General features: G+C 42.4%; 1 protein-coding gene across 2 annotated transcripts; it reads left to right on the forward strand.

Annotated features, from left to right (window-relative positions):
- Positions 1-9: 9 nt before the first annotated feature.
- Positions 10-25,043, forward strand: LOC145468855 (3'-5' exoribonuclease HELZ2-like). Of its 2 annotated transcripts, none has more exons than XM_081452546.1 (16): positions 10-516; positions 2,441-2,686; positions 3,499-3,606; positions 5,225-5,615; positions 6,711-6,873; positions 8,027-9,011; positions 9,583-9,984; positions 11,398-11,473; positions 11,877-16,073; positions 16,744-17,220; positions 17,443-17,568; positions 18,611-19,269; positions 20,008-20,247; positions 20,881-21,037; positions 21,980-22,150; positions 22,757-25,043. In XM_081452546.1, the coding sequence occupies exons 2-16, from the start codon at positions 2,585-2,587 to the stop codon at positions 22,885-22,887; spliced, it is 8,385 nt and encodes a 2,794-aa protein (XP_081308672.1). In that variant the 5' UTR covers positions 10-516; positions 2,441-2,584; the 3' UTR covers positions 22,888-25,043. The 2 variants fall into 2 exon arrangements, with proteins under 2 accessions (XP_081308672.1, XP_081308673.1); XM_081452547.1 differs by having other exon boundaries at positions 2,444-2,686.
- The last annotated feature ends 345 nt before the right edge of the window (positions 25,044-25,388 follow it).

Consider the following 25,388-nt stretch of genomic DNA (forward strand, 5'->3'; position numbering starts at 1 on the left):
TGCGGACTTGCGTGAGAGTGTCATGTAATCGTCACAAGACGTCCAGTGAAAAATCGTGATCTAATATACTGTCATGGCTTATAAAGGTCTATAAACGAGGACGGAAACTCCGATAGTTAACAGCTTTGGCTTCATTCGACACTTCACTCGATTTTTCAAGCAGTTTTTGTCATTTCATTAATGCCATTTTTGTGACTGATCGGTCAGTCCAGTCACGATGTGCCGATATCAGTCACGACATCTTAAGCAAGAGGGAGGCATAGAGTACTGGAAACGAGACATCGTTCAAGATGGAGTGAGCGCCAAGAGCTTTTACTGTTTTGTGAACGGTTTTCGCCGTAAAAATATCGAAAGGAATAACAAGAAATTTCATCGGCGACCTTGCTTGGTCGTGCTTTAGAGAGTCTCTGGAAGTCAGAGGCATGTGTCCCACGAAAGACATGAAACACTTGACGAAGCGACAGTAGCTTGGATGCAGTGTTGAATTCTGAACAGTTGCATGGTTTGATTTTGAAGGTATGGTGTTTAATGACATCTAAGAGTGGTTTTAAAAGAGTTCCTTTGGCCTGGAAAATTCCCGTTTTTCGGTTTGCTCTCCTAAGGGATTTATAATACCATGAATGATGATGACAATGGTGTTCTTATTGAATAAATTGGCCTTAGTTTCTCAGCAAACACGTGTATTCGTAAAGATCGTCGCTTGAGTCGACGCCATGTCTTACCCAAAACACGCTGTAAATTTGAGCATACGAGAGAAATTTTACAAAGCATAATCTATATTATGTAAATGAGTGTTTTCAATTTTCTTAAGTGTTCACAAAACTGACACAAATAATAAATTAGATTACTACAGACACTTGATTATTCAGCTGTATTATTGGTACGAATAACACATCTATGTTTCTTGAAGAGAATGAGGCTGTATGACATCTGTAGACTGCAGACTACACTTAAACTATGAAATAGCGCTCTGGTCAGCCTGAATGTCACTCAGGTTAGTCTGAATAGGTCTCAGGTTAGCCTGTTTAAGGTCAGCTCTCGGTAACGAAAACGGAATACCCTATTAGTTAGAAAGTCTGCACTCTGCAGTTTGCAAATGTCATACACCGGCAATCTTATCTGTCTTTGCATGTCCATTGCATTGCGGTTACACATCTGATTAGGCAGCTGGGACCCAGTTGAGTAGAACAAAAGATGATCTGACACAGAAACAATGTGTCAATTTAAATGTTTAAAGCAGCTTAAAATTCCTAGCTAGAAACCTTAAAATGCTACCTATGATAACAACAATTGCTGGACTGTGTAGTTACATACATGTACATAAGTCTCACAATTATGTGCAAGTGAGTATAGTGTGCAATAATTATTATTTTGATCCTTGTGTCAATTTAAGTGTTCAATGCAGCTAAAAATTCCTAGCTAGAAACCTTACAATGGTGCTTATGATAACAACAATAATATTATTGCTGGACTGCTGGACTGTGTAGTTACAGGCCTTATGCGTCCAATGGCGCAATGAAGACTGATGTGTAGTTACATAAGTCTCACAGTTCAGGGTCTGAAATTAACTTTTTTCAGCAGGCGCCAACTGGCGACTGAAATTTTTTTTGTCAGTCGCCAAATGGAAAAATGTGGTCGCCAAAAAGTGTCAATAAAATTTTTCCCTTGCAACAAAACACAAACCAAAATTTTTGGTCACCACAGGCTTGCCAGCAAAATATTTGCAATCGATGTAATCAGGAATCAGACCAGTACTGAAATCATCTTTTGACCACTTTGACAGATCTACATTTCCACCTTTTGATGCCCAGAGAATATCTAAATCTTCACCTGATTTCTTTGCGGATATTCTGTCTCCACCTTGTAATAAATTACGGAAAGATTTCAGAACATCTTTGGACATCACATCGCCTGGATAAATATTCATGACAAAAGAATGCACGTGACCTCTTGCGTCTGCAATACGTATGTTATGGGAAAACTGCTGAAAAAACATGGCAGCGAAGCTTCGCACTGATCATCGCTGTGAGACGTTGTGGTAGATTTATAATAACAGGAAAATCGGTTTTATACTTCAAAAGCAGCGGAAAGGTAAAAAGGAAGTGACCAATTGGCGGGCGGCTTTGAATTTTATCTTAATTGCTTTGGCTAAAAATCAAAGTTATTGTTTGTGTAATTATCGTGGCATCAAATAGTTAATCGCCTGCTGACAACCAGTTGTGAAATTCTGGTCGCCAGTGCAAAATTTTTAGTCGCATTGGCGACCAGGAAAGCGCAGTTTCGGACCCTGCAGTTGTGTGCAAGCAAGTATAGTGTGCAATAATTATTTTGATCCTTGTGTTTGCCTTGTTTAGGGTTTATATACAATGTATGGACTCTTTACCTTTACCTGTTATTTTGACGTTATGTTTTTAGCTAACCATACTCATTTCTTCCACAGTAGCTGCCTTGGAAATGGTCACAGTGACAGAGCCAGTGGATTCAAAGGCTAGACAGCTCTGTATGTTCTTCAGTTGTAAATATTTGTCTCAAGGATCTTGCATGTAAATATATACACAAACGGATGTAAAGTAACAGAGAAAAGATGTTCTTACAACAAAATTCAAGGCCTACCCTATCTGCTGCTGCAATGTTATTACAGGAAATAGAACGTCAGAAGGAAATTGGCTTTCCTGAAAGCAATATGGTAAGCAATGTGCTTTATCAAACTCATCCATTACCTTACGAATGAAAAGCAAACCACTTGTAGGAAAGTCTTTTGTAAAGAGTAGGATGTAGACATGGTGGTTTGAGAGTTGTTATGGTAGTCCTCTCTCCTCTGCAGGGTTTCAAAACATTCATTATAGAAAGCTGCTGTGTGAGGTGAGTGCAGGCACAGAGTCAACTGGATGGATTGGGCGGTGCCTTATGCTGTCACCCTTTACGTAATGCTGTGCCTACACCCATATTCTTAAGCAGATTCTCCCCACCCCAAAAAAAACCTTTGAGCCTCTTCAGAGGAGAGAGGCGGTAGTCTACTGCCAAATGGTTAGTAGGCTGGACTCTGAATCAAGCATATATGTACATGTACATTGTCTTGAGGTCTGGCCAGTCATTGCATTATGTTCTTAGGCAAGACACTTTACTCTCACAGTGCCTCTCTCCAACCAGGTGTATAAATGGCTACCCTCAAATCTAATGCTTGGGGTAACCTTGTGATGGACTAGCATCCCATCCACAGGAGAGTAAAAATACTCCTAGTCACTCAATACTAAAGAAACTGGGATAAGCTTTGGTGGTACAGATACTTCGCCAGGTGCAGACTTTTTGCAATGTAGTTGTACCTGTTCATCTCTAATTTGGATTTTGTCTCTTGCTGTGTTAGGAGTCAGGGTGCCACCCTTCATGTAAACAATAATATTAGCATTCCCAGTATCATCTCTTTATGTTTCAAAAGCTTCAGAAGTTCAAGAGGACTTAACCGTAAATAATGACTTGTTGTTTTCAATACTATTTTAGATGGTTGAAATGAGTGGAAATCACAGCATTCTTTGCAATGAAAAACTGTTTGTTCCACACATTGACAAGAACAAACCAGTTACTTGGACTTTTGTGGTGTCGTCAAGTGTAAGTGCCTCTACACTTTAATGTAGTTTCTTTAATAGACATTTGTTGTGGCTAACATAGTATAAAGCAGTTCGTATAGTGTGATCGTCCGGGTGAATGTAGTTCTGAAAAGAACTGTTGTTGGTGACTGACGTTTCGACAACCTGAGCGGAAGTCATCTTCAGGGTCAAGTGAATAGTGTTTGTCAGTCGATGATATTATAAGTCTGGTCCGTTGAATGTGATTGGTCAGTATAGCCATAATGGTATTGGCTGAAGGACTTGTGTAAAGTGGGTGGGTTTCGATCTGTCTATTGTTAGTCAAATAGGTCGGTTTTTGGTCCGTGTATTGTTAAGTCGGTCTGTTAGAAGTCCGTTTGTCGGTTTCGTTTCCGTCATGGATAAGTCGTTTGTAAGGTGCTGGTAGTTGTTGACATCTGTTAAGAGGCGTTTGTTCTAGGTTAGTGTACCAGCTTTCCAGAGACAGTCGTTGAAAATAGTTTGTACTGTAGGTTAAGCACTGAGCAGAGTCCCAGTCAATGTTGTGGCAATTGGGAAGTTCTTCTGTCTCAATTCCTGACACCCCTGAAACCTTTCAGCAATTGAAACACACACATGTCCCCTCCTCCCTGGGGGTGACTTCCATGTGACACTCATCAGAAAATTTGAATTAAACATCAAAAGAGATCAATCTGGGAGTGTTTCGGGCTTTATTTGACCGTTAAAAGATACTACTTTGAAGCAGTCAGGCAGTATTTTTTAATTACTTCTTTGAGTCCAACCCTAAAAGATACCTAGTCAGCTAAACAAAAGTGGCATTTTGTCCCGAACACCCTGAAGCCTGGTTTTCACTAGCAATGCAAGCACAAGTGCAACCACAATAATTCTTATTTCACCATGAAAACGGCGTTGACGCAGGCATACAGCTGTAAGCACAAGCACAAGCACAAGGATCAAAATTTTTCCTTGTGCTTGCAATAGCGCTGCAACAAGTGAAAATGAAGTACCGTTCAGGCGTAACACAAACACAAGGATATTTACCACACATGGTTATGTTTGACCAATGAAAACACTGGATCCAGAGTACCTCATGCCCAAACAGTTTTCCAAAATGGTGTAAGGTTTGGATGATTTTGCTTGTGCTTGTGTTTGCGTCGAATTTCGTTTTCACTTGGGTCATCCCTATTGCTTGCTTTTGTGCTTGTGCCGCTAGTGAAAACCAGGCTTAGGTGAAACCAAAATCCATGATTTACAGCCTTAAGTGAGACAACAAGCATCCCCAACCCTTTCACAAGGTTCCCCCCCTTCTCCTGGACTGAAAACTAAAACCTCTTCAGAAAGGAAAGGAAAACATGTATAATTGAACTCAGGGGTTTCATGAACATTTTAGCTGGAGAGCAACTGGTTTTCACAGCCAGACAAAACTACATGTATTTGAACTGAACTTCTCTATAAGAAAAACTTTTCACTAGATGGTCAAACCAGTTGGGCAATCAATTTGCCTGTTGCCCAGCCTTCATGAAACCCCTGCCACACATAAGTTTTGCTTTTTCTATATAACATGTACATAATAAGCTAAATAATAGCTTAAGTATGCTCTCACACGTACTTACACTATAATGTGGATAAATTTCTTTCAGAGTCGTGTCAGCAAGTGGTGTAGATTACGCCATGTGTTAACACTGGATCCATATCTCCCAGAGTACAGCATGGTGGAGGTGAATGCAAATGGCCATCCAAAGCAGATCCTACCCCCAGGATGCCAGGAGTGGGAGAATGATATTGGCCGTCCAATCACAAGCTACCAAATCACATTCCGCTTTCAGTCGGCAGACTATGGCAGTTTTCAACAACGCGTTGTGTTTGATTTTGGCGAGCGGCCATATGTGTTTCGGCAGCTTGGGGTAGTAGTTGCTCCAGAGCTAAACCTCCTTCATGCAATCCACTATCCTGTGATTTGTGAAGATGATAGTGAACTGTCATGGCTTAGTAAACACACAGTGGTGCCTTTTGATCCTCAAGATACGCAAGGTACAGTACATTTAGGCGACCATGTGTATTGACTCTTTTTCTCCAGAACTGGACATACAATGTTCTTGATGTGTTTGGTTAAGGTTGGGACCACTTTATTTAAATTATTGTCACCAAAAATGATATTGAAAAGATCTTAGCAAAAGCAAAATTTTTTATTCTTCTCTGTATTTAGCTCTTATTAACAGAGCAGGAAGTCTGTATGGGAGAATCTTGAAGAAGGTCGTGAGTACAGACTCAATGCTGTGAGGTCTGTACAAATGACTGAGGTCAAGATTCTATACAGACCAACTAAGCTTGGTCAATAATCAAAGATATTTATTACATTGTACAGTATGTGGCAAAGAAGAAAAATTTAATATGTTTAATGTAAACTGGTGTGTACTAGCTGACATTTGCTTGCAAATGGCGATGAGCTGAACTTGAATCTGCCACAGTTTGCTTGTTCTCTTTACTTTTTTCCTCATCAGGCTTTTTACCACTTCCCTATCTAGACCATTTTCAATATCGATTTCAGCCAATCAAATTCATGAATTTGGTAGTTCCCAGTTCTTGTGAGACACAGCCATAATTATAATGAAATGATTTATTGACTCCATCTGAATTTTTTTAACTTGTGTTGTGGGCCTTGTCATCTCAGCTGTATTTTGTGAGGGAACATGAAAGTGCCAAGTGTGGGGGGTTCAAGAAAAAGAGCCAGAGATTCAGAAAACAATAAATGAATTTATTATTTCCTCAATTTATGCTGAAAATTTTGGTTTGGCTTCACTATTCTGTCCTGTTAAAACTTTATGTTTCAACCTCCTCCTCCCCCCCTTGATTGTCTAATGTCCTTCCTTTGGGTGGGTATAGATCTTTCCTGGGGCCGCATATGTTTTCAACTATAGTTGTTTGTTTATTTCCTATTTTTCAGTGATTTTATGCATCTCTCTAACTCCACTCTTGATTATTCAAGGCAATTTTTCTCCCATGGGAAAAAAAATTGTGATTAGTTTCCCCTTGAGTTTTTGAACTTCCTTATCTTTTGAACCAATTTTTTATTCTCTTACATGCACACATGTAATTTCAGTGTCAAAGTTGTTGGTTTTTTTTCAGTGCATAGGAAATCTGAGTTTCAGCTTCCACCTAGCCTTGGAACTGCTCTGGAATGTGGCCATTTTGATCATCTTGAGGACAGCCTGCTCTGTGAACATTACAGACAACGTCTCCACATGCTTCTTCATGTTGAAGAATTTGAGCGTCGTCGCCAAATGACAAGGTTCTATAATCATTTCCAGGCTACTTTAGGGTTAGGGTTAGGGTTAGGGTTACATGTTCAAGTACTGCCTGTTTGATGTAGCAAAGGCAAGACAAAAAAACAAGTATTTTATGGGTTTACACAACTATTGCTGGAAAACCAGTGGTGTAATTTGTGAGCTAAAGACCCTCCTCCCCCTGCTTCCAGTGTGAAACAATTGATTGCAAAATTGTGCCAATTTTTTGTCTGTTTCCTTAGTTTTTATTTTCAAAAAACTCTCTCATTGTCAAACAATTTGTTCAGGGGTGGCAGAGATTTGGAAAGGCTGTGAAATTTGACATACAGTACTGTTGGTGCAACATGTTTGTGCTAGTATTGATTTTTTTGATTTCCTAAGTTTCTCCTTAGTGTTGATGTTGAACAACCAAATGTCATCCAAATTGAGTATTTCATGCTTCAGAAAATCAGGCCAAAAAAAAGTTATATACCATTTGAAAGTTGCTTTTTGCCTCTGTTTCAAAAATGAGTCCTCGTATGTATGGGTTATTGACCAAGTGTGAGGTCAAGATGGCTGGATATTGGCCAATTTTTTTGTGTGTGTGTGTGTGTTCATGGACCGAGACGGAGTCGAGGTACATAAACAAAGAACGAGGCCAATATCCAGCCATCTTAACTGAACAAGCTTGGTCAATAAAGGATTTATTATATGGCTTTCGGGGAAATGTTTCTTGCAGGACATGGCAGGTAATGCAGAGCAGGCAAGATAGCTCCATCTTGCCCACTTGGGTAGCCAATCACAGAACAGGATTTGATTCATCTTACCTGCTCACGGAGCTAGCCATATAATAAAAACTTTTCTTATAAAAATGAGTGTGATTTGCAGAAAAATAAATGTGCAAGTGAAGTGTATTTTCATGTAATATATCAAACTCAAAAGACTGTGTTTGACCACATTTCCAAACACCTTTCCAAACTTAGAGGTGTTTGGAAATGTGGTCAAAAACTGTCTTTCATGTTTGATATATCTTCTCAATCTAAAACTACAGCTTGTAATAAATTATTAACATCAGATATCCAAACACTGTAATGATCATAATTTTCTTTGTTTAAACTCAATGAGTTATTAATGAGTTTTAGAAATGAGTTTTACTGGTTTTGCATTGTTCTTCTCCAGGTTAACCATACACTGCACAGACCTTCTCCACTGTACACAGCAATGTGCAAGCGACCCTTCCCAAGTTACCCTTGTTCTACCAGTTCAAGAAGATCTAATGGATGATGCCAGTCTCTTGATCAGTCGCGGAGGTTATGCTCTGGTTAGAATTCAACCGCACGGCATGTCAAACCCAATACTCTATGAAGTTGTGGTGGAGAGTTTGAGAAAAAATCGTGTTTTGCTTCGAGCTAGCAGTGAGCTTCAGAAAGTGTTGAAATCTAAAAGACCACTGCCAGCTTCTGTTTGTTTTCGCTTTATTGACACCTACCAATATATGCATTGGGCTGTGGAGAATGTAAGCCTTGACATAGTCTTCCCAACTGTTCCACAAGGAGTCAATGAGCAGTGGTCAAATCACTCTTGTAATAAGCTGTTGAACAGGTCTCAAATGTATGCGTTAAAACAGATGTTGTCGCCACACCCTGGACCTCCGTTGTTGATTCTGGGTCCTTTTGGAACAGGGAAGACCAGAACTATCGCGGAAGCTATCAAAGAGCTAATTTCTACTCAGCTACACAGTCAAGCAGATTACAGAATCCTTCTGTGCACTCACTCCAACAGCGCTGCTGATCATTACATCAAAAATCACCTTCACCCCTTCCTTACAGAATCAAAGATATCAGCATCCAGATTTAAACCCATCCGCATTTGCTGGGAAAACCGTTTTGTCAGTACGGTCTCTGATGTGGTTCTCCAGTACTGTCTGTTAGACTTGAACACTGGAAAATTTGCCATGCCAAGCAAGGAAGCAATGATGAACCATCAAATTGTGGTGACAACTCTTGTGACAGCAGCATCCCTAGCTAAACTTGATCTGCCACGTGGATTTTTCACGCATATCTTTATCGATGAAGCTGCCCAAGCCATGGAAGCAGAAACGATCATTCCCTTGTGCTTAGCAGGTCATAATTCTCAGATAGTCCTAGCAGGAGATCATCTACAGGTATGTAAAATTATCGACCGACCGCGAGGTCTGTCCCGGGGGGGGGGGGGACTCATATAAAAAGGACGGGGGTACTTCTTCAGTGTAGTATGGACGGGGCCAAAGGCTCCAACCACATAATGGTTGTTGTAAAACTCTGCTGATAAATTGGGGCAGCTGTTCCCGGAACTTTTGATTAATGCACATGCCAAAGTTGAGCATAGGTCAGCTTTGGTGAAAGTGAACTGAATTTTTTTCCTGGCCAGACTTAAGAAAAATGAATTCTCTACTTTATGGCAAGCTGTTTTCTTTGTACAGCGGTTTGAAAAGCAATTCGCTGAAGCGCGCGTGAATTGAAGAGAAAAAACAAGAATCGTTAACTTACAGTATCATCCTTGAACTCGGTCAATAAGAGGTCTTTGTATTAAATGTGCATTGGGTCTATAAAGGTAAAGACCCGATCCCACCAACGTGTCGGCGGACATGTCGGTTAACAGTCGACCAATAGTCGGCCGATAGTCAGAATTGTAACATACTTTCAACAAGTGATTCTTGTTAGTAAGTATGATTTTCTTTTCTCTTTACTGTCTAGCTCAGTCCTCCTGTCATGTCTGAAGTTTGTCAACGGCTGGCTCTTGGCCGTTCTCTTCTGGTGCGTTTGTCTGAATTGTACCCATCAATGTCAAGATCGAAAGTTCTGTTACTGCAAAACTACCGTGCTTATGATGACATCGTGGATATACCATCGCATCTGTTCTATCAAGACACGCTCATTGCGAATCTAAAACGCCCAGCCAGTCTGCCGTATTCAGTAGTCTTCTATGGCGTCCATGGTCAGGAAGAGATTGCAGATGAGCCACCATCTTTTCTCAACAGGGGAGAAGCTGCTGAAGTTGCTGACCGCGTGGAAGAATCGATAAAACTCTGGCCAGCTCAAGTTTGGGGCAATGCAAATCCAGCACGAATTTGTGTACTGGCGCCTTATCCAACTCAGGTATGGGAAACATTGCAGTGATTGACCTCTTCCAAGAAGAACTTACTTGTGGCCGATTAATCCTAGGGGCGTACGAAGCCTGATAGCTGTCAGTGCTTAAAGGGGCTCAGCCACAGTATTTTGGCCTCATACCAAATAACCTTTAAATTGAATAAAATCTGAAAATCGTAGTTTACTGAGATAGAAAAATAGATAGAGGAACAAGGATGGTTAAGGATGGAGAAGATTAACACGGATTACAAACGACTAACTTGAAATATTTAGGCTAAACTTTTTAAAATGCGCAAACCGTGACGTAGTTCCTTTTAGGTAAACTGTTGCTTCCATGGCATATTGCAGTGTAATGAGGAATTTAAGACTTAAGACAATGGTTCCACAGCTACTGTTAGATAAGTTAGATGTGCAGCGCTAAAGGGTCTGGGTCTAGTACGAACGTTTCTGCATTGTAGTCTTCTTACTAGGTCTTGGTCTTTTCGCAGCTATCTGTAGAACAGCAAACAAAGCGAAAAATCTTACAGAACAAAGTTGATTCTCTTATCAAAATTAACTCACAGGCTTCCTAAATAATATACAAGTTTAGAAGAGGGTCTGGATGGGGCTAACTGACCACTGACAAATGGCCCAACATTTACCCGACAACTGACAAATAGACAAAAGTTTAAATAAAAACTGGCATTTGTGCACCTCCTCCCTCCATCCAAATGCCATTAGAATATTGACGTATGTGGGAAATGAAGACCTAAGCATTGCTTAAACTGAGCCAATCATCCGTAGGAAAAAAGATGGCGACTGGTACATTTACCCACAGTTCTTAGCGCACGACAACTTTAAAAACGATTATAAAAACGTACAGAAACGTTGTAAAATCTTCAAACCCAGGCTACGCAATGTCCTTTGTACAGGGACAAATATTATAAACATTTGGCTTTCTTAGTGCCTTATAGGCTGTGTTAGGTTTGCAAGGCATTGTGGTAAGATGTACAGCCGCCATCGTTTTTCCTACGATGGATTACGTACTGTCGCAGAGAGACAACGGCTAGGCTCAAGAAATGAACAACTTCTGAGGACCAAAAGTGAGAACATGCTGCAGTTACTGAATTGTGTATAGTTATAATCCATAGACTTTGAATCTATCTTAAATTCCTTTGTATTGCTGCTCTCTTGGATGCAATGCTAGTCCATTGCAGACAACTCAGTAACTGTTATTCCTGGTATGTTCTTACTCTTGATTTACCGAAGTACGATCTGTGTAGAAAGACAAAGCAATGTGCAAAAAAAAACAAAAACAAAAACAAAATCAAAACAGTTGTCATTCTTGTATGTTGAGCTAAATAATGAAAACACCAAAGTTGAAGGGAAACTTGGACCGATTTCTTCATAGTATTTTTCAAATATTTATTGTCGTTTTGCTAGGTGAGAGAAATCAGGAGGCTTCTTCGGGCCAAGTTTTTAGGAGGTGTTCAGGTGGAAGGTGTGAATAATGTGCAAGGTAATTTCATAATCATATTTGCTGTAAAAATAATGTGCTACACCCTGACCAGGAGTCCCAGGGTAATACTAACAACTTGTACTGCCTCTGGATAAAAATGAATTTGAGACTTGCTCCTAAAACTAAGATGTCTCTATAACATTTCTGACAAGCACCCCTGGGGGAAAGCATAATTGAGAAGTCGCTGTGATTCTTCCAGTGTGACCATCCACCTGAGGGTAATGTTTAAAAGGCTTGCTCTTGCTGACCGGTGTTTCAACAACCTGAGTGTGAGTTACCTTCAGAGTCAAGTGAAAATTTGGTCATCAGTCGATGGTGATTAAGGAGGCGGCATCGCCAAGTGGTTTTGGGCACTGGAGTTGAAAAGTTATTTAACAAATTTACACCTTATTTGGTTTTGCAGGGTTAGAGTTTGACGTACTATTTATCAGCACTGTGCGAACCTTAAGTGGTACAAAAGGGAATGTAACAAGCAGAAAGAACCTGGGCTTCCTGTCTGATTGTAAGTTGCTAAACACAGCCATCACGAGGGCTCGCTACCGCCTTGTTGTGATTGGGGATCCTGTGGCTCTTTGCTCTGTAGGGGAATGCCGAGTGTGTTGGAAGACGATCCTCAGCAAGTGTAACAGCAATGGAACCTTTCACTACCGCCTGCCATTTGACACTGTGACAAGAATGACCAAGGATGCAAAGAATGACAGAGAAAACAACACATCACAGTCTAAGCAAATTCCAAGTGCGTTAAATGTACACAGAGGTAGTGGTTCACCCTGCAACAATCTTGTCAATGTAGCACCAGAAGTACTAGGTTCTCTTTTCCCAAGACAAGCTATCCCAGCCCCTACTTCAAACCTTCCTTTCTTGCCAATTGGTCCAATCCATGAGAATGCTGGTCTCTTCGCAGGACGGCCAATTTTTCCTGGAAATCCTGGTCCTTTTGGAATCCCTGTGCAAGCTGTTCCATTCCCCTTGCATTCTGTTCCGATAATTCCAAATCCTTTTCAGCAGCATCCATTGAATGGTTTTATACCACAGCTTCATCTGCCACAACAAGGGGGCTTGCCACATCCATTGGCTCCCTGGCCCAGAGGTCAACACCTTGTGCCCAATAACTCTCAAGTCGGGGTATTTGCACAACAAAAGGTGCCAGAACACATGACATCAACTCAGCAGACTGCAACAACTGTTGTCCATCCCAACTTGAGCTATGAAAACCTCAGAGTGATGCAAATGCCCAGTAGAGAGCAAGAAGAAAGTCGTCAGACCAAACCTCTGCCAGACCCTTCTTCACCAGATGAATCACTGAGGGCGCTGGTGTTGTCTCTTGATTCTAACTTGACCAGCCGAAAGGAAATGATCACAAAAGAAAAAGATCATTTAAACAAGTTAAAAGCATCATTTCATTCACCAGCTCACCACGCTCTTCGAGAAAACATTCAAAGGCAGATCAGCCTTGCTGAGAAAGAAGCTAATCTCGTTGAGGATCGTTCCAAACTGCTTAGTTCTCTTAGCAGCCTCGCGAGCAGTGAGCAATCTGAAAGTGCCCACGTTGGTGGTGCAAGAGGTGATGATTCTGAGAGACCAAACCCATCTGACTCGAACAAGATCTACGGAGAGGATGACTTTGAAGATTCGGATACAGAAGAGTGGTTCAGTGCCCAGCAGAAGGACCCCATTGTCCAAGATTATATTAAAGCTTTTGAAACGCTAACATCCAGAAGCGACCACAATGCTGAGGAAAGCCTTATTTCTTCGGAGACGGTAACGAGGGACACCTCTTCGCGGCTTTCCAGTGAAATTGCCTCGACTTGTACCAGTGAAGGCCAGGACACTTCACCTTTACAGGGGTGGATCCTGCAGCCCAGTGAGAGCACCGTCTATATTGAGAGCTACTCCATCAATGAGGAACATCTAGGAAAGGAGGAGACTCAATCCAAACTGGCCAAAGGCGAACTTGTTGCGTGTTGTTTACAGATTGACAACTTCAGCGATGGCAATACGGCAGTAGCCAAGGTTTGTGACCCAGACTGCCCCGACATTCGCATCAATAGCCGCATTGACATTAACCGAGCATTCAATGGAGACATAGTTGCAGTGGAAGTCGTCAACCACAAGCATCAGGGTTCAGCGGATCCTCAAGGAAAAGTCATGGCAATTCTGAAAGAAATGCATCCTCGAAAGGTAGTTTGCAGGCTGGACAACCAAGATAAGAACATGATGACGCCCATCAACAGGAGCAACTCCAAGTTTGTCATCCTACAAAGCAGAGATCATCAAGGCCAGACTGGCGTTGCTGTTTTCGCCATGAGGGATGGCAGAATAAATTTTACAAGTTTTGTTGCGGAAACGGAAGGAAAGTTATTTCTTGTGCAGCTCATGAAGTGGGGAGCAAGCTACAGGTACCCTCTTGGCTTTGTTGTGCACTATTTCACAGAAGGAGGAGATCCACGTTTGTCCATCCCGATCCTTCTTGCAGAACATGGCATTCATAGAAGCCATTCAAAGAAAATCCAGAATGAAGCTAAGAAGGATTTTCCTCCAGGATGGAAGATTCCTGAGGCAGAGCATTCCAAACGGATGCATTTTGATGATGTGTTCAGCATAGACCCCGCATCATGTGTTGAAGTTGACGATGCACTGAGTGTTTGCTGGGAAACTGATGGAACGTATAAAGTGGGTGTTCACATTACAGATGCCAGTTTCTTCGTAGCCAAGAATTCCAATTTAGACAAGGCTGCCCTCTCGCATGGAACCTCTGTGTATGGAAGCACCGAAGTGGCCTACCACAATCCAATGCTGCCTTCCTATGTTAGTACAGAGCTATGCAGTTTGCTTCCCGATGAAGAAAGACTGGCCATTTCAATTATCTTTCATTTAAATGAAGACGGAATAGAGGTGGAACGGCCTGAAATTTGTCGCAGCGTTGTGAAGTCTTGCTGCAAGTTAACCTTTGATCAGTGTCAGGATATTCTTGTTGGGAAAAAGGCCGACGGTGTCCCAGAGAGTGTGGAGAAGGGTATCGGAATCTTGGGTCAACTTTCCTTCAAAATGTGGACGCGAAGAGTTCGTCAAGGCTATGTCTCATTCGAGCCTGATGTCACCAAATGTGGTGTGCTGTCCTCTGAAAAGATGGTGGAAGAATTTATGCTTCAGAGTAACCGTACAGTTGCCGAACGACTGCTTCAGAACCCTCTGGCCAAGACGCTGGTACCACTACGCCGACAACTTCCTCCGAAGACCCACCTTTTGCGTGATATTCACGACTCATGTGTTAAGCAAGGTATGGAACCAAGTCAGTTTTTCACTCTGCAGTCTTTACGAAAACCTCCGAGTGACGAACCTCAGCAGTGCAGCGACGAGTGTGTTAACATTAACTTAAAGACATGGGAAACAATATCGGCGGCCTTAGATGAAAAAGACCTTGGACAAGTGACTCTCTCCATTCTTCGTCATGACAGCCAATCCGGTGTTGGTAAAGTGCTGAGTCGTTTGGCCTCTGTCCAAGAACGAAGTGGCTATGTTGTTTCCTCCACTCTCTCTTCGGACCTGCAGCGCCATTTTTCTCTCAATGTAGCTTCATACGCGCATTTCACGTCCCCCATACGTCGTTACATGGACATTGTTGTTCATCGCATCTTATTGGCTGTTCTCGAGGACGCAGAGATGCCCTACACGGAAGACCAAGTGCAGAGCATATGTGAGCAGTGCCAAATGATGACTACACGTGTAGATTGTTTTGAGAACCAACTTGCAGCCGTGTCCAGGGCAGATGTGCTAAGAAGAGACTCCAAGTGGAGAGTAGCCAAGGTCGATTGCCTCACGCCAGACTACCTGCTGTTAGGAGGGGACGAAGTGGATCACGTTTCTTCTTTTAACAGGAATGTTAGGATACATGATTGCAAACCGTCATCCAGGGAGTGGCTGGAAGAGGAAGAGGAATTGGTATTGAGCTGGAACATTCTGGAGATTAACGTAACAGGCCAAAGTCTCAGAAAAGAGTCCAGCCAAGAAGGTGACGCCCTCTATGACGCATTCTCTTCTGCTGAACTTGAAGCTTCTTCCGGGGTTGCTCGACAGTTTCTCAAGATACCTAAGGAACTTTGGCTTGAATTCCTGCAAGAATTCCGTGCTGATGACCTCCATCAGATGAACCAACGGCGTCAAATGATCGACACGAAAGCTGTGGTTGCGTTTGAAAACACGCATTTGAATACCAGTGGCAACAACTCACCTGAAGAATCCATTGCCATGAGTTCACTTGCACTGCATGATGATTTGAACGCCCACACGAAGTTCTACCGCAGAGGTGACGCAATCTCCGTTTACTTGGGCGCTGAAATGCATCGTGGATTGCTCAGGCCGACTATCCTGGCTGTTAAATTTACTGATTCCATTATGTGTTGCCTGAGGCATCGGCGTCATCCCACCAAGTCATTTGGAGTTTCACAGATGTCATCCACAAAAGCAGTCTACAGTGATGTGCGAGAGTATCAAGCAGTTATGCTGCCACTGTTGATGTGCGAGGCTGCCACTTCTAGTGTTAATTCAGACTCCACGGTGCAAGTCATTCTTCAAAATGTGTCGGTGCAGTGGAATGACAGTAAGTTTCTCACACTGACTAATCTGAGTGTGTGTCCGTACCCGCGTGTGCGCCTACGTGCGCACGTGTATGTGCACGCGTGTGTGCGTGGGTGGGAGACGTAGGAAAAACAATAATATATGTCACGTCAATCAACTTACACAATAGCAAGTCAAGGTTGTACGCGTGGAAAGGGCGTCTCCCACTGACGTACACACGCGTGCATGAACACGCACACACGCGGGCATGAACACACACTCAGATTTTGACTAGTCAAATAATATCGAACCCATTAGAAAATTCTCAGAAATGCCTGGTGAAAGGTGATAAAAGAACTTAACAAGTGACAACGGTACAGAGTGTATTTACTCTATGGACGTATTAGTTTCATCTTAATGCACTTGTTAAAGGGAATACCGTGGAATCCTCTGTCAGCACACTCTTGGGGCTAAAAAAAATTCCGGTTTGTCCACCTGCGATATTCTTGCTGTTAATTTAATTTTTTTTATATATTTATTTCGCCAGTCGATAAACACTGCTCACTAAGACTTTTTGGAAGGTGTTTCAAATCTTTCCGATCATGTGTGCCATGGGAGATCTGACGATTGCTCAATTATACACCTAGACGTTTCAGTTCTATTAACGAACATTTAAATCGTTTAAATGGTGATTTGGTTTACTTTCATCGCAGATGTTGGGCAGTTCACGTTGTCCAAAACCTTGTGTATAGCCCGTGGGCTACAGCTGTCTAGTGGAGACTTCATATGTCTTAGAAGTCATGTTTCACCTTGTATCTTCCACTGCTGTGTCAGTAATGTGGATAGTACTGAAGAGAGGGACTTAATTCAAATCAACCTGGTGGAGGTCCCTGACGGTTTCTCCGTTGATAACCTGGATCAGACTTCGTGGCTTTGTAGCATGGAGGTTATCGCCCGAGGGTTGTCCTTCCGCCGTATGATAAGTGCAGTGAAAAACCTTGGCACCGCCACGGAACTTATCAGGAGCGTGTTCCTGCGAAGGGACATTCCCAAGTACCTTGCGCGGAATCCCCGGCTTATAGGGCAATCAAAAGAGGACATCAAGACGACTCTTACTCTAAACCCCGGACAGGAACAAGCAGTTATGAATGCCTTGGCTTCACCGTTGACGCTGATACAAGGACCACCAGGTATTTAAAAGACAACTCAGCGGAAGTGAACGACTAACACGACTGGCATTACCATGAATGTTTGAGACTTTGAATTACTTCACTATTTACGTTTAAACTGTTTACTCCGGGGCCGGGGGCTGTTTGTTTTGCCACCACACACCCTTTTTTATGTTTTCCCACCATTAGTTCGGGTTTTGAAGCGGTTAATGATAAACAATTGGTTGTGTTTTGCTTTTCAAGGTACAGGGAAGACCTGGACTGGCGTCGAGATCGCCTACCAGTTTGCAGCAGTGAACAGAAAACGGGGCAATGGAGGACAAGTATTGTTCTGTGCGCCATCGAACCATGCTGTAGATGTTGCTGCAAGTAAGCGTAGTCTCCTGAACTGACGAAACCTCCTTCCCTGGCTCTCTCTTCTTCATAGCCCTCTCTCGCCCCAGGGGCTGGAGAAGAAAGACCCTGGGAACGAGATTCACGCAGACGTCGGTTGTAGTCAGCTTCGATCCCAGTGCCCTCTCTCTCCGGTTTGTTGTCAGAAGAAAGGGGACTGAGGAGACTCCCTTATAGGAAATTAAAATTTGAACTTGTTAACGTATAGAGCGGTTTTTAATAGATCAATTTCGCTATATTAAAATTCAGCCTAAAACAATAGACCTCGATACGAGGCTCTGGGGAATAACTACTGAGTTTGTGGTGTTTATTCCCCAGAGCCTCGTGCTGACTAAAAACAAAAAAATGATCTCCCTAACTCGACAAAATAATGTTCTTTAAATTTTGAGTGGCCAATTCCGTCTCTGAGATTCGCCCAACCTAGTTCCCAGGGTCTCTCATCTCTCTCATCGCTCGCTCCAGGGTGCGGTAAGATGAGAGACCCTGGGAACGAGGTTGAGATTCGCCTGCAGAGAATCATGGTAGTTGTATTCATCAAAACAAATATCCAGTCCAAGATGATGAATACAACTACCATGATTCCCTTCTCGCAGAGGAGATTGGCCATTGTTTTCCTAGAAGTAATGTGTTTACATGATTATAACTGGAAATAAAATAATGAAAATTAATAGCGCATAGATAGACGCCCTACTTAATTATGAATAGAGGAGGTAAGTTTCTAAAGAGACTGGAGACTGTGGTGCTGCGTCGATGGGGAATATAACAAGATAATTTGGTTTTATCAACTGGGTTGATAATGTGAATTGGCCACCGTAAAGAGATTCGAAAGCTGACGTTTCGAGCGTTAGCCCTTCGTCGGAGCGAATCTAAACTCAACTGGATTCCCTCCGACGAAGGGCTAACGCTCGAAACGTCAGCTTTCGAATCTCTTTACGGTGGCCAATTCACATTATCAACCCAGTTGATAAAAACAAATCTACTTAATTATGGATGCTTGAATTTGTGGTATTTTTTGTAGGAATGCTGCAAACCGTGCCCGGAGTGAAGGTCCTTCGTGTTTATGGAAGAACAATCGAGGACCAAACTTTCAAACAGTCTCTTAGAACAAACTTGTCATCCGCACAAAGTGTCATGGACAAGACGTGTGAAGGGATCGCTCTGCACTTTCGAATCCGCAATCAGAGCAATCCACACTCGGCCAGAGTTAAATTAATCGAAAATGAAGTGATGCAGTTGAGGAAGCGAACTGTTGCTAACGGTCCTGTGAAAGATCACGAGAAAAACAGAAGGGAATTGTCTCTTAAAGTCCAAGAGTTTCACCGGGCATTAGATGAAGCGGAAGGTTACGAAATTGCTGAGAGCGGATCTGAAGTGATCCTGTGCACGTGCATCGAGGCAGGTAGTTCACGTGTCAAGCGCCATGCGCGTGTCAGTCACGTGATAATAGACGAAGCCAGCATGTGCTTGGAGGCAGAGAGCTTAGTGGCCCTTAGTACAGCTGGTCAGCGGCTTCAGCAAGTCGTGTTGCTAGGTGACCACAAGCAATTGGGTGCCGTGGTCATGAGCTCTGCTCCCCGTAAGCTTGGTCTTTCCAAGTCCTTGTTTGAAGTGTTGTTTCACGAACCTTCTGCTGGCAAGACTTACTCTTCATGCATGTTGCAGACACAATATCGTATGGTAAGTGTCTCCAGTACCAAGAAATAGTGATAATGCTGTGATATGTTTACTGTCCTGAAAGCATTCTGTACGCAAATTTAAAGGCAGCTAGCCCATGTGTACCCGTAATAGAGATAGGTAGTCGCATAATTTAGTAAACACAGGAAGGTCGTTAATCTACTATTACTTTTTTCGTTCTGCACTTTGATTAGTTATATTCGTGATTTATTACGGTTTTTCTTGATTATAGATATGATGAAATCGTACTGTAAAAATGCACCGGCATTGAAGTTTATTATTTATTGACTTTGGTTGTGAAGGAAAAGGGAGGGGGTGGTAGGGGAGAGGGGCCTCATTAGTGAGAAGAGGGGAACTTGCTAGGCGTCTTGCGACAATGAGTTGTGAAAGCGTATTTCATCGATGGTCCTATTAATATCTTTTACTATAAGATGAGCCAAATCCTCGCGCTGTGATTGGCTATCCGAGCGGGCAAGATGGCGCTATCTTGCCCGCTCGGGACTACCCGCTGTGCCCAGTAAGGAAAATTTTTTTTCAAAGCCATATAATAAATCCTTTATTGACGAAGCTTGTTCGGTCAAGATGGCTGGATATTGGCCTCGCTCTTTTTTTGCGAGTTTATGGACTTCGACTCTGTCTCTGCCAACAAACACGGAAAAAAAAAAGAGCTTGGCCAATATCCAGTCATCTTGACCTCACGCTTGGTCAATAACCTGTATTTCTAATTCTTTCTCTTACTAGCATCCTAGTATCAGGGAGTTTCCATCACAACATTTCTATCAAGGTGTGCTGAAGGACGCTTCTCACCTTACCAGCCCAGAACACGTGTCCGTTGGACTTCTGCCAGGATTCTGGCCCGGGGGGTCACACGTTCGTGTCGTCTTTTGTCATGTCATGGGGACTGAGGAAAGTCCCCAGGACTACACGGGACCCGAGGGCCGTGAGGAGTCTAAGCACAACCCTCAAGAGGTTGAGGCAGTGGTAAGTGTTGTTTGTATACGGTTTGTCCAATTTGGTCATGTGACTCATGTCACTCTAATCGGGACTTTTCTAACTCTGACACTGGAAAACTGTAGAAGCTACATATTTCCATAAGGAGGCCACCAGTAAAAGAATGTGAAGCTGTAATCAACAAGGCAATGGCATTATCCGGGCGTTATGGAAGGAAAAAAAAAGCAAAGGAGAAAACTACCAAGGTCTTCTCGTCTTCCGCAGAGCAGAATGAAATGCTAACGCCAAATTCATAGGAAGATTACGTATATGAAAGATTTTCTGATTGAGACCGTTGAGATTTGGAGTAAAAGTTGTTAATTTTAAAACACGGCAAAAAAAAAAGTCATGGGTTTGATTGTTCCTTTAGGCCCAAATTAATACTGACTGAAAAACGCTGAAAACAGCATTTCAAAGCGTCTGAATTTCAGAAATGCCTGGGAAACATGCCTGCAGACTCCCCTACAAGGCTAGTACCTTCTGCCCTCGAAAAGTAGTCTACCGCTTACTTTCAAATGAGGGATGCTACTTGAAAACGTCTTGACAGCCCTGTTTGAGGAATTTATTCTTAGGAGCCTGAGTTATTGTGTTAATGTTGTCTGTTTTTCTGATTTTCTTGTGTAGTTACGAGTTGTAAGGTACCTGATGTCCCATGGGATAAATTCCTCACAGATATCTGTACTTACTCCGTACTCTGCCCAAAGAGCTAAAATATCCCGAGCGCTTCAGACCTCGTTAAACTCGTGTAATTCAGAAGTTCTCTCCGTCTTTGCTGGCCAAGGTAATTTTTATGTTTTCAGCGATCGTAAAAATTTTATTAATCCCCCCGCCCCCTGCACGGCCCGGCTTTTATGCCTCGCCTCTGAAAGAATCCCCCTTTCACCCTCCCCGTTGGCCGGTTAGGCCTGGTTCACACTCGCGACAAAACAACATGATGACGTAATCGCTCTTGTCGGTAACGTGAACATCGACATAAAGACATGACGAAAAGATCAGTTTTTTTCTTTATGTCATTATGTCAGGATGTTCACACTGCAAACATAACGACCCAACGTCCTTCTTATGTCAATATGTTTTAGGCTCCAGTGGTTTGAACGCGTAGAACTCATAGTTAGCTCGAAATCTGTCGTAGTTTAATGAAAGTCACACAAGGAACTCGCTTCCGTCCAGCTTTGTACCAAGTTAACACCGCCTTTCCATGATGTTATGCCAAGACAATTTATGAACAGAAAATAATTGCCTTTAGGTATATTATTATATAGTCGTAAAGTTATCCGCCAAAAATAATTTTCATTCTTACCTTTTTGCGACAGAAATTAACATTACACAGTCTCTTAATCTATTAAATGTGCGCTTGCTGATTTACGATTTAAAATAAACCCACTACTCTATGGCAGTTCTCCCGTGCCGCTCCTTCAGATTCAAGAGTTCTTGAAAAGAGAAAGTCCCTTTAGGAGCCTTAGCGATAGCTAATGTTGCTACGGTACTCAAATCTTTTTCTTACGAGCCCACAAAAAGAGTACTAGATTTACTTGTAAAATTACCTTCAATGAGACAGAAAGCGAAGGTTAATACGTTAACTAAGACAGAAAAATATTAGAGAAATAGGTTACTAAACTAGAAAGAAGCAAGGATGACTTACGGGGAGGCGGAAGGGGCAAGGGTAGTTTGACAACAAAATTCGTATACATGAAGTAACAGCTTGTTGGCACTTAATTTCTAGGTGCTGAGAGAGACTTCGTAGTGTTGTCCACGGTTCGTAGTTTGCCAGTGGAGCAGCTCACAGGCAGTGCAGAAAACCAACAGTGGTTAACGAGCCATCTTGGTTTTTTAATAGACGAACGTCAAATGAATGTGGCTCTAACTCGTGCAAAGCACGGGCTTGTGATAATCGGTGAGTTCTTGCTATAGTTTTGCGAACGGCGGGCTCGGAAACTTTCATTACGCCATGCGCACTCTACACTACTTAGGTCCAGTATGAGCAGGGGTGGTGGCAACGCAATCCAGAATTAGCTTGAGTTTGTGAGTTTCCAGTGAAGAATTCTGTTCATGGTATTTGTCCTTCAGTTTTTGATTTGTCTTTTGACTTTCGTCACTCCTGTCTTCCTTCTTTGAAATGTGTTAAAATAACGCACCGCGGTCGTAGGACGCACATCAGGCATCGCGTTTCTCATTTCCCAAGCTACATTGCTGGCTCTGTTGTCTAGTCATTACCACAATGGAGCGTTTCCACATGACGTCACGGCAGCCATATTGGTGTTCCAAAACAGTGAAATGGCGGCCATGTGGGTGTACCAAACCAATCCTGTGGGAGTTGAACTCTTTTCTTACGTAAACACTTCCTTTTGTTCCAATAAATTTGCATGTGTGCTGGCCACGTGAATGAAAACGCACTATTTTATATTATGGGGTTTTGTCTATTACGAACCCAGACTGCAACAAACACATTTTCCCAGTCCCTTTGCAGTTCGTGCTTTCTAACTTGTTTTTGTGTTGCCAGGTAATCGCCATTTGCTCGCAGTGCATAGCATGTGGAGCAGTTTGATAACCCATTGTCAGAGATTAGAGTGTTTGGTGGACGAAACATCCTGGTTGTCATCTATACAACCTTCTTTTACAGTGAGACGGTAATCTTCAAACAAGAGACCTGGTGTCTTTTATTTTTCCCTCACTCCATGGCCAGAAATTTAGGTCGTTCATCTGGATTAAAGCTGTGTATATTTAGCATCTAGATTAGAATCACATCCAACCTCGTTCCCAGGTTCTCTCATCTTTCCGCTCTTCCGGTAGGGCGGGAAGATGAGAGGACCTGGGAACTACGTTGAATCACTTCCTGTATAAGGCTTACAGGTGTGGTTATCTGTACATTGTCTGTGAAAATTGTAGTAGAGACTTCTTCACCCTCCAGTTTCGTTGATTTGCGGTGTTTGAATTCAATCGAATAAGCGTCCTTATTTATATTAATGAATCTAGTTTGTGTAGTTGGAGAAATATTGTCTGAATGCTACGAGAACGACGAAATGAAAAAAAGAGAAATTACAGTTTTTTACAAATTCTTGTCGTACTATAACAGGTAGAAATATAGTGAGAAGCTCATCTCCTTAATAATTCGCTTTTACGTAAAAATATTCAAAAATTCTAAAACAATATTTTTAACTTTATAAGTCTTGGACAACAATTTAAGTTATAATGTCCATTTTGATTTATTTCAAGAATATTTTTACTTTATTTATTTCAGTAAACAGTGTTGAAAACTGCGCTCATGTTTGTAATAAATTACGCAATTTACTTGCCTTTGAAGATGAATTAGCGTAACTCTCTTCGTCTTTTCGTGCTCTCTCTAACTTACACCATCGGTGCCTCCGTCCCTCCTTTCCTGCCTTCCTTTCCCCACCTTAAGCTCTTCTTCTCTAAGAGGTACCAATTCTAAAGCAACACATTAACGCACACTTTCACAGTTTGTTATAGCGATAACAAGGATTGTAAATGAGAAAAAAAAAATTAAAAATCAGTTGATTGTCAAATATCTCCTAATATATTTTTTTTCGGCTCAATACCCTGAAAGGTACTGCGAAAGCCCCCGCTGTGGACCTTTACAGGCTGAACACCCTAAGTGGTACCAACACCGTCTTTTTAACCCCTAAAAGGTGCGACGAGCACCCCCGTCTTTTTTTGTGTGTGTGTGGGAGTCCCCCAGGTGATAGGAAGCGCGGTGGCCTCATGGTTAGTGCGCTCGTTTCCGGATCTGGACGGGGGCATTGCGTTGTGTTCTTGGGCAAGACACTTTACTCTCACAGTGCCTCTCTCTTCACCCAGGTGTATAAATGGGTACCGGCGAACTTAATGCTGAGGGTAACCCTGCGATGGACTAGCATCCCATCCAGGGGGGAGTAGAAATACGCCTAGTCGCTTCATGCTACAGAAACCGGCATAAGCTCCGGCCTGGTGGGCCACTTGGCTCGTATGCAGACTTTACCCCCCGGGTGATATACTGCTTAGGCCACCATCATTGTTTCAGTTCGATCGCGTGTTGTTCGCGTGTCCAGGTGAGCTCACTGTCGCTGGGGAGCCTAAAACCGACATCAGTCGCGACAGGACACAATTTTGATAACTGTGGAAATTCCATCAAAGAGGGCGCACCCAAAGTGTATTTCAAAATTTTCGAAACCTTTTCCCGTAACTTTTTCCATTCCATTCAATTTCGGACAGGCCTAGGAAATCTCGAAACGTGAAATTGAAAGAGCTCAAGGTTACGAGTCTAAAATGTTCTTATTTCCTCTTTCCAGTAATTTACCTTCTGCTATTTCGAACTCTCCGTTATTTCTAGTCTGGTCACAGATGTTTTGTTTTCTTGCATGCGCGCAAATTAGCACTCTCCAATGTCCGACCCCGCCCCCCTTCCCCACCCTTTTAGTTCTCGCTCGTTCAAATCTTGTGCGACTCTAGTATGTTTGCGCTATTTCCCTTGGCATAAAATCAACAACACCCTGTTTCAGACCATCTGACCACCCGTCTCAGCATCAGACCAAAATAAATACCAAACTACAACTGGAATGCTACAGTTCGACTATTTGATCACAGCCTGAAGCATAAACACAATTCATTTATACAGTAAACTGATTGATAATGAAAAGAAGACAAAGCCAACCTCGTTCCCATGACGTTTTCTCTTGCTTGGAAAAGGCCATGGGAACGAGGTTGAGACAAAGGAGGATCTGATTGGTTCCTATTCATCTCGGCGAATTTCTTTCTCCAAACATTGCACAAAAGAAAGCACTTTGTAGTGAAGTAGAAAAAAATTCCCTCATTATAGCAGGCAATTTCAGTTTGACTCTCTTAACTTTCTTCTATCTTTTTGTTAAACAAATTAGTTTGTCCACAGACGATGCGGTTGATACTTTCGACGAACTCAAGACAAACTAGAGGGCCCGTGAGCAGGCTAAAAACAAGCTTTCAGTTCTATTTACAAGAATTGTTTTTCTATTTGAAGTGTCCCCAATTACCACAGCAGCGTTAAATGCCATGGCACTTAAATTAAGTGACTTTTTTAATTTTTATCTCGTGTTTTAACTTTTTAACTTTGGGACGCACGTTTAACGGGAATGGATCGCGGGTGGCATTACACGCGGCCC

The sequence above is a fragment of the Orbicella franksi genome, chromosome 14, assembly GCF_964199315.1.
Source record: "Orbicella franksi chromosome 14, jaOrbFran1.1, whole genome shotgun sequence".
Classification (NCBI taxonomy): Eukaryota; Metazoa; Cnidaria; class Anthozoa; order Scleractinia; family Merulinidae; genus Orbicella; species Orbicella franksi.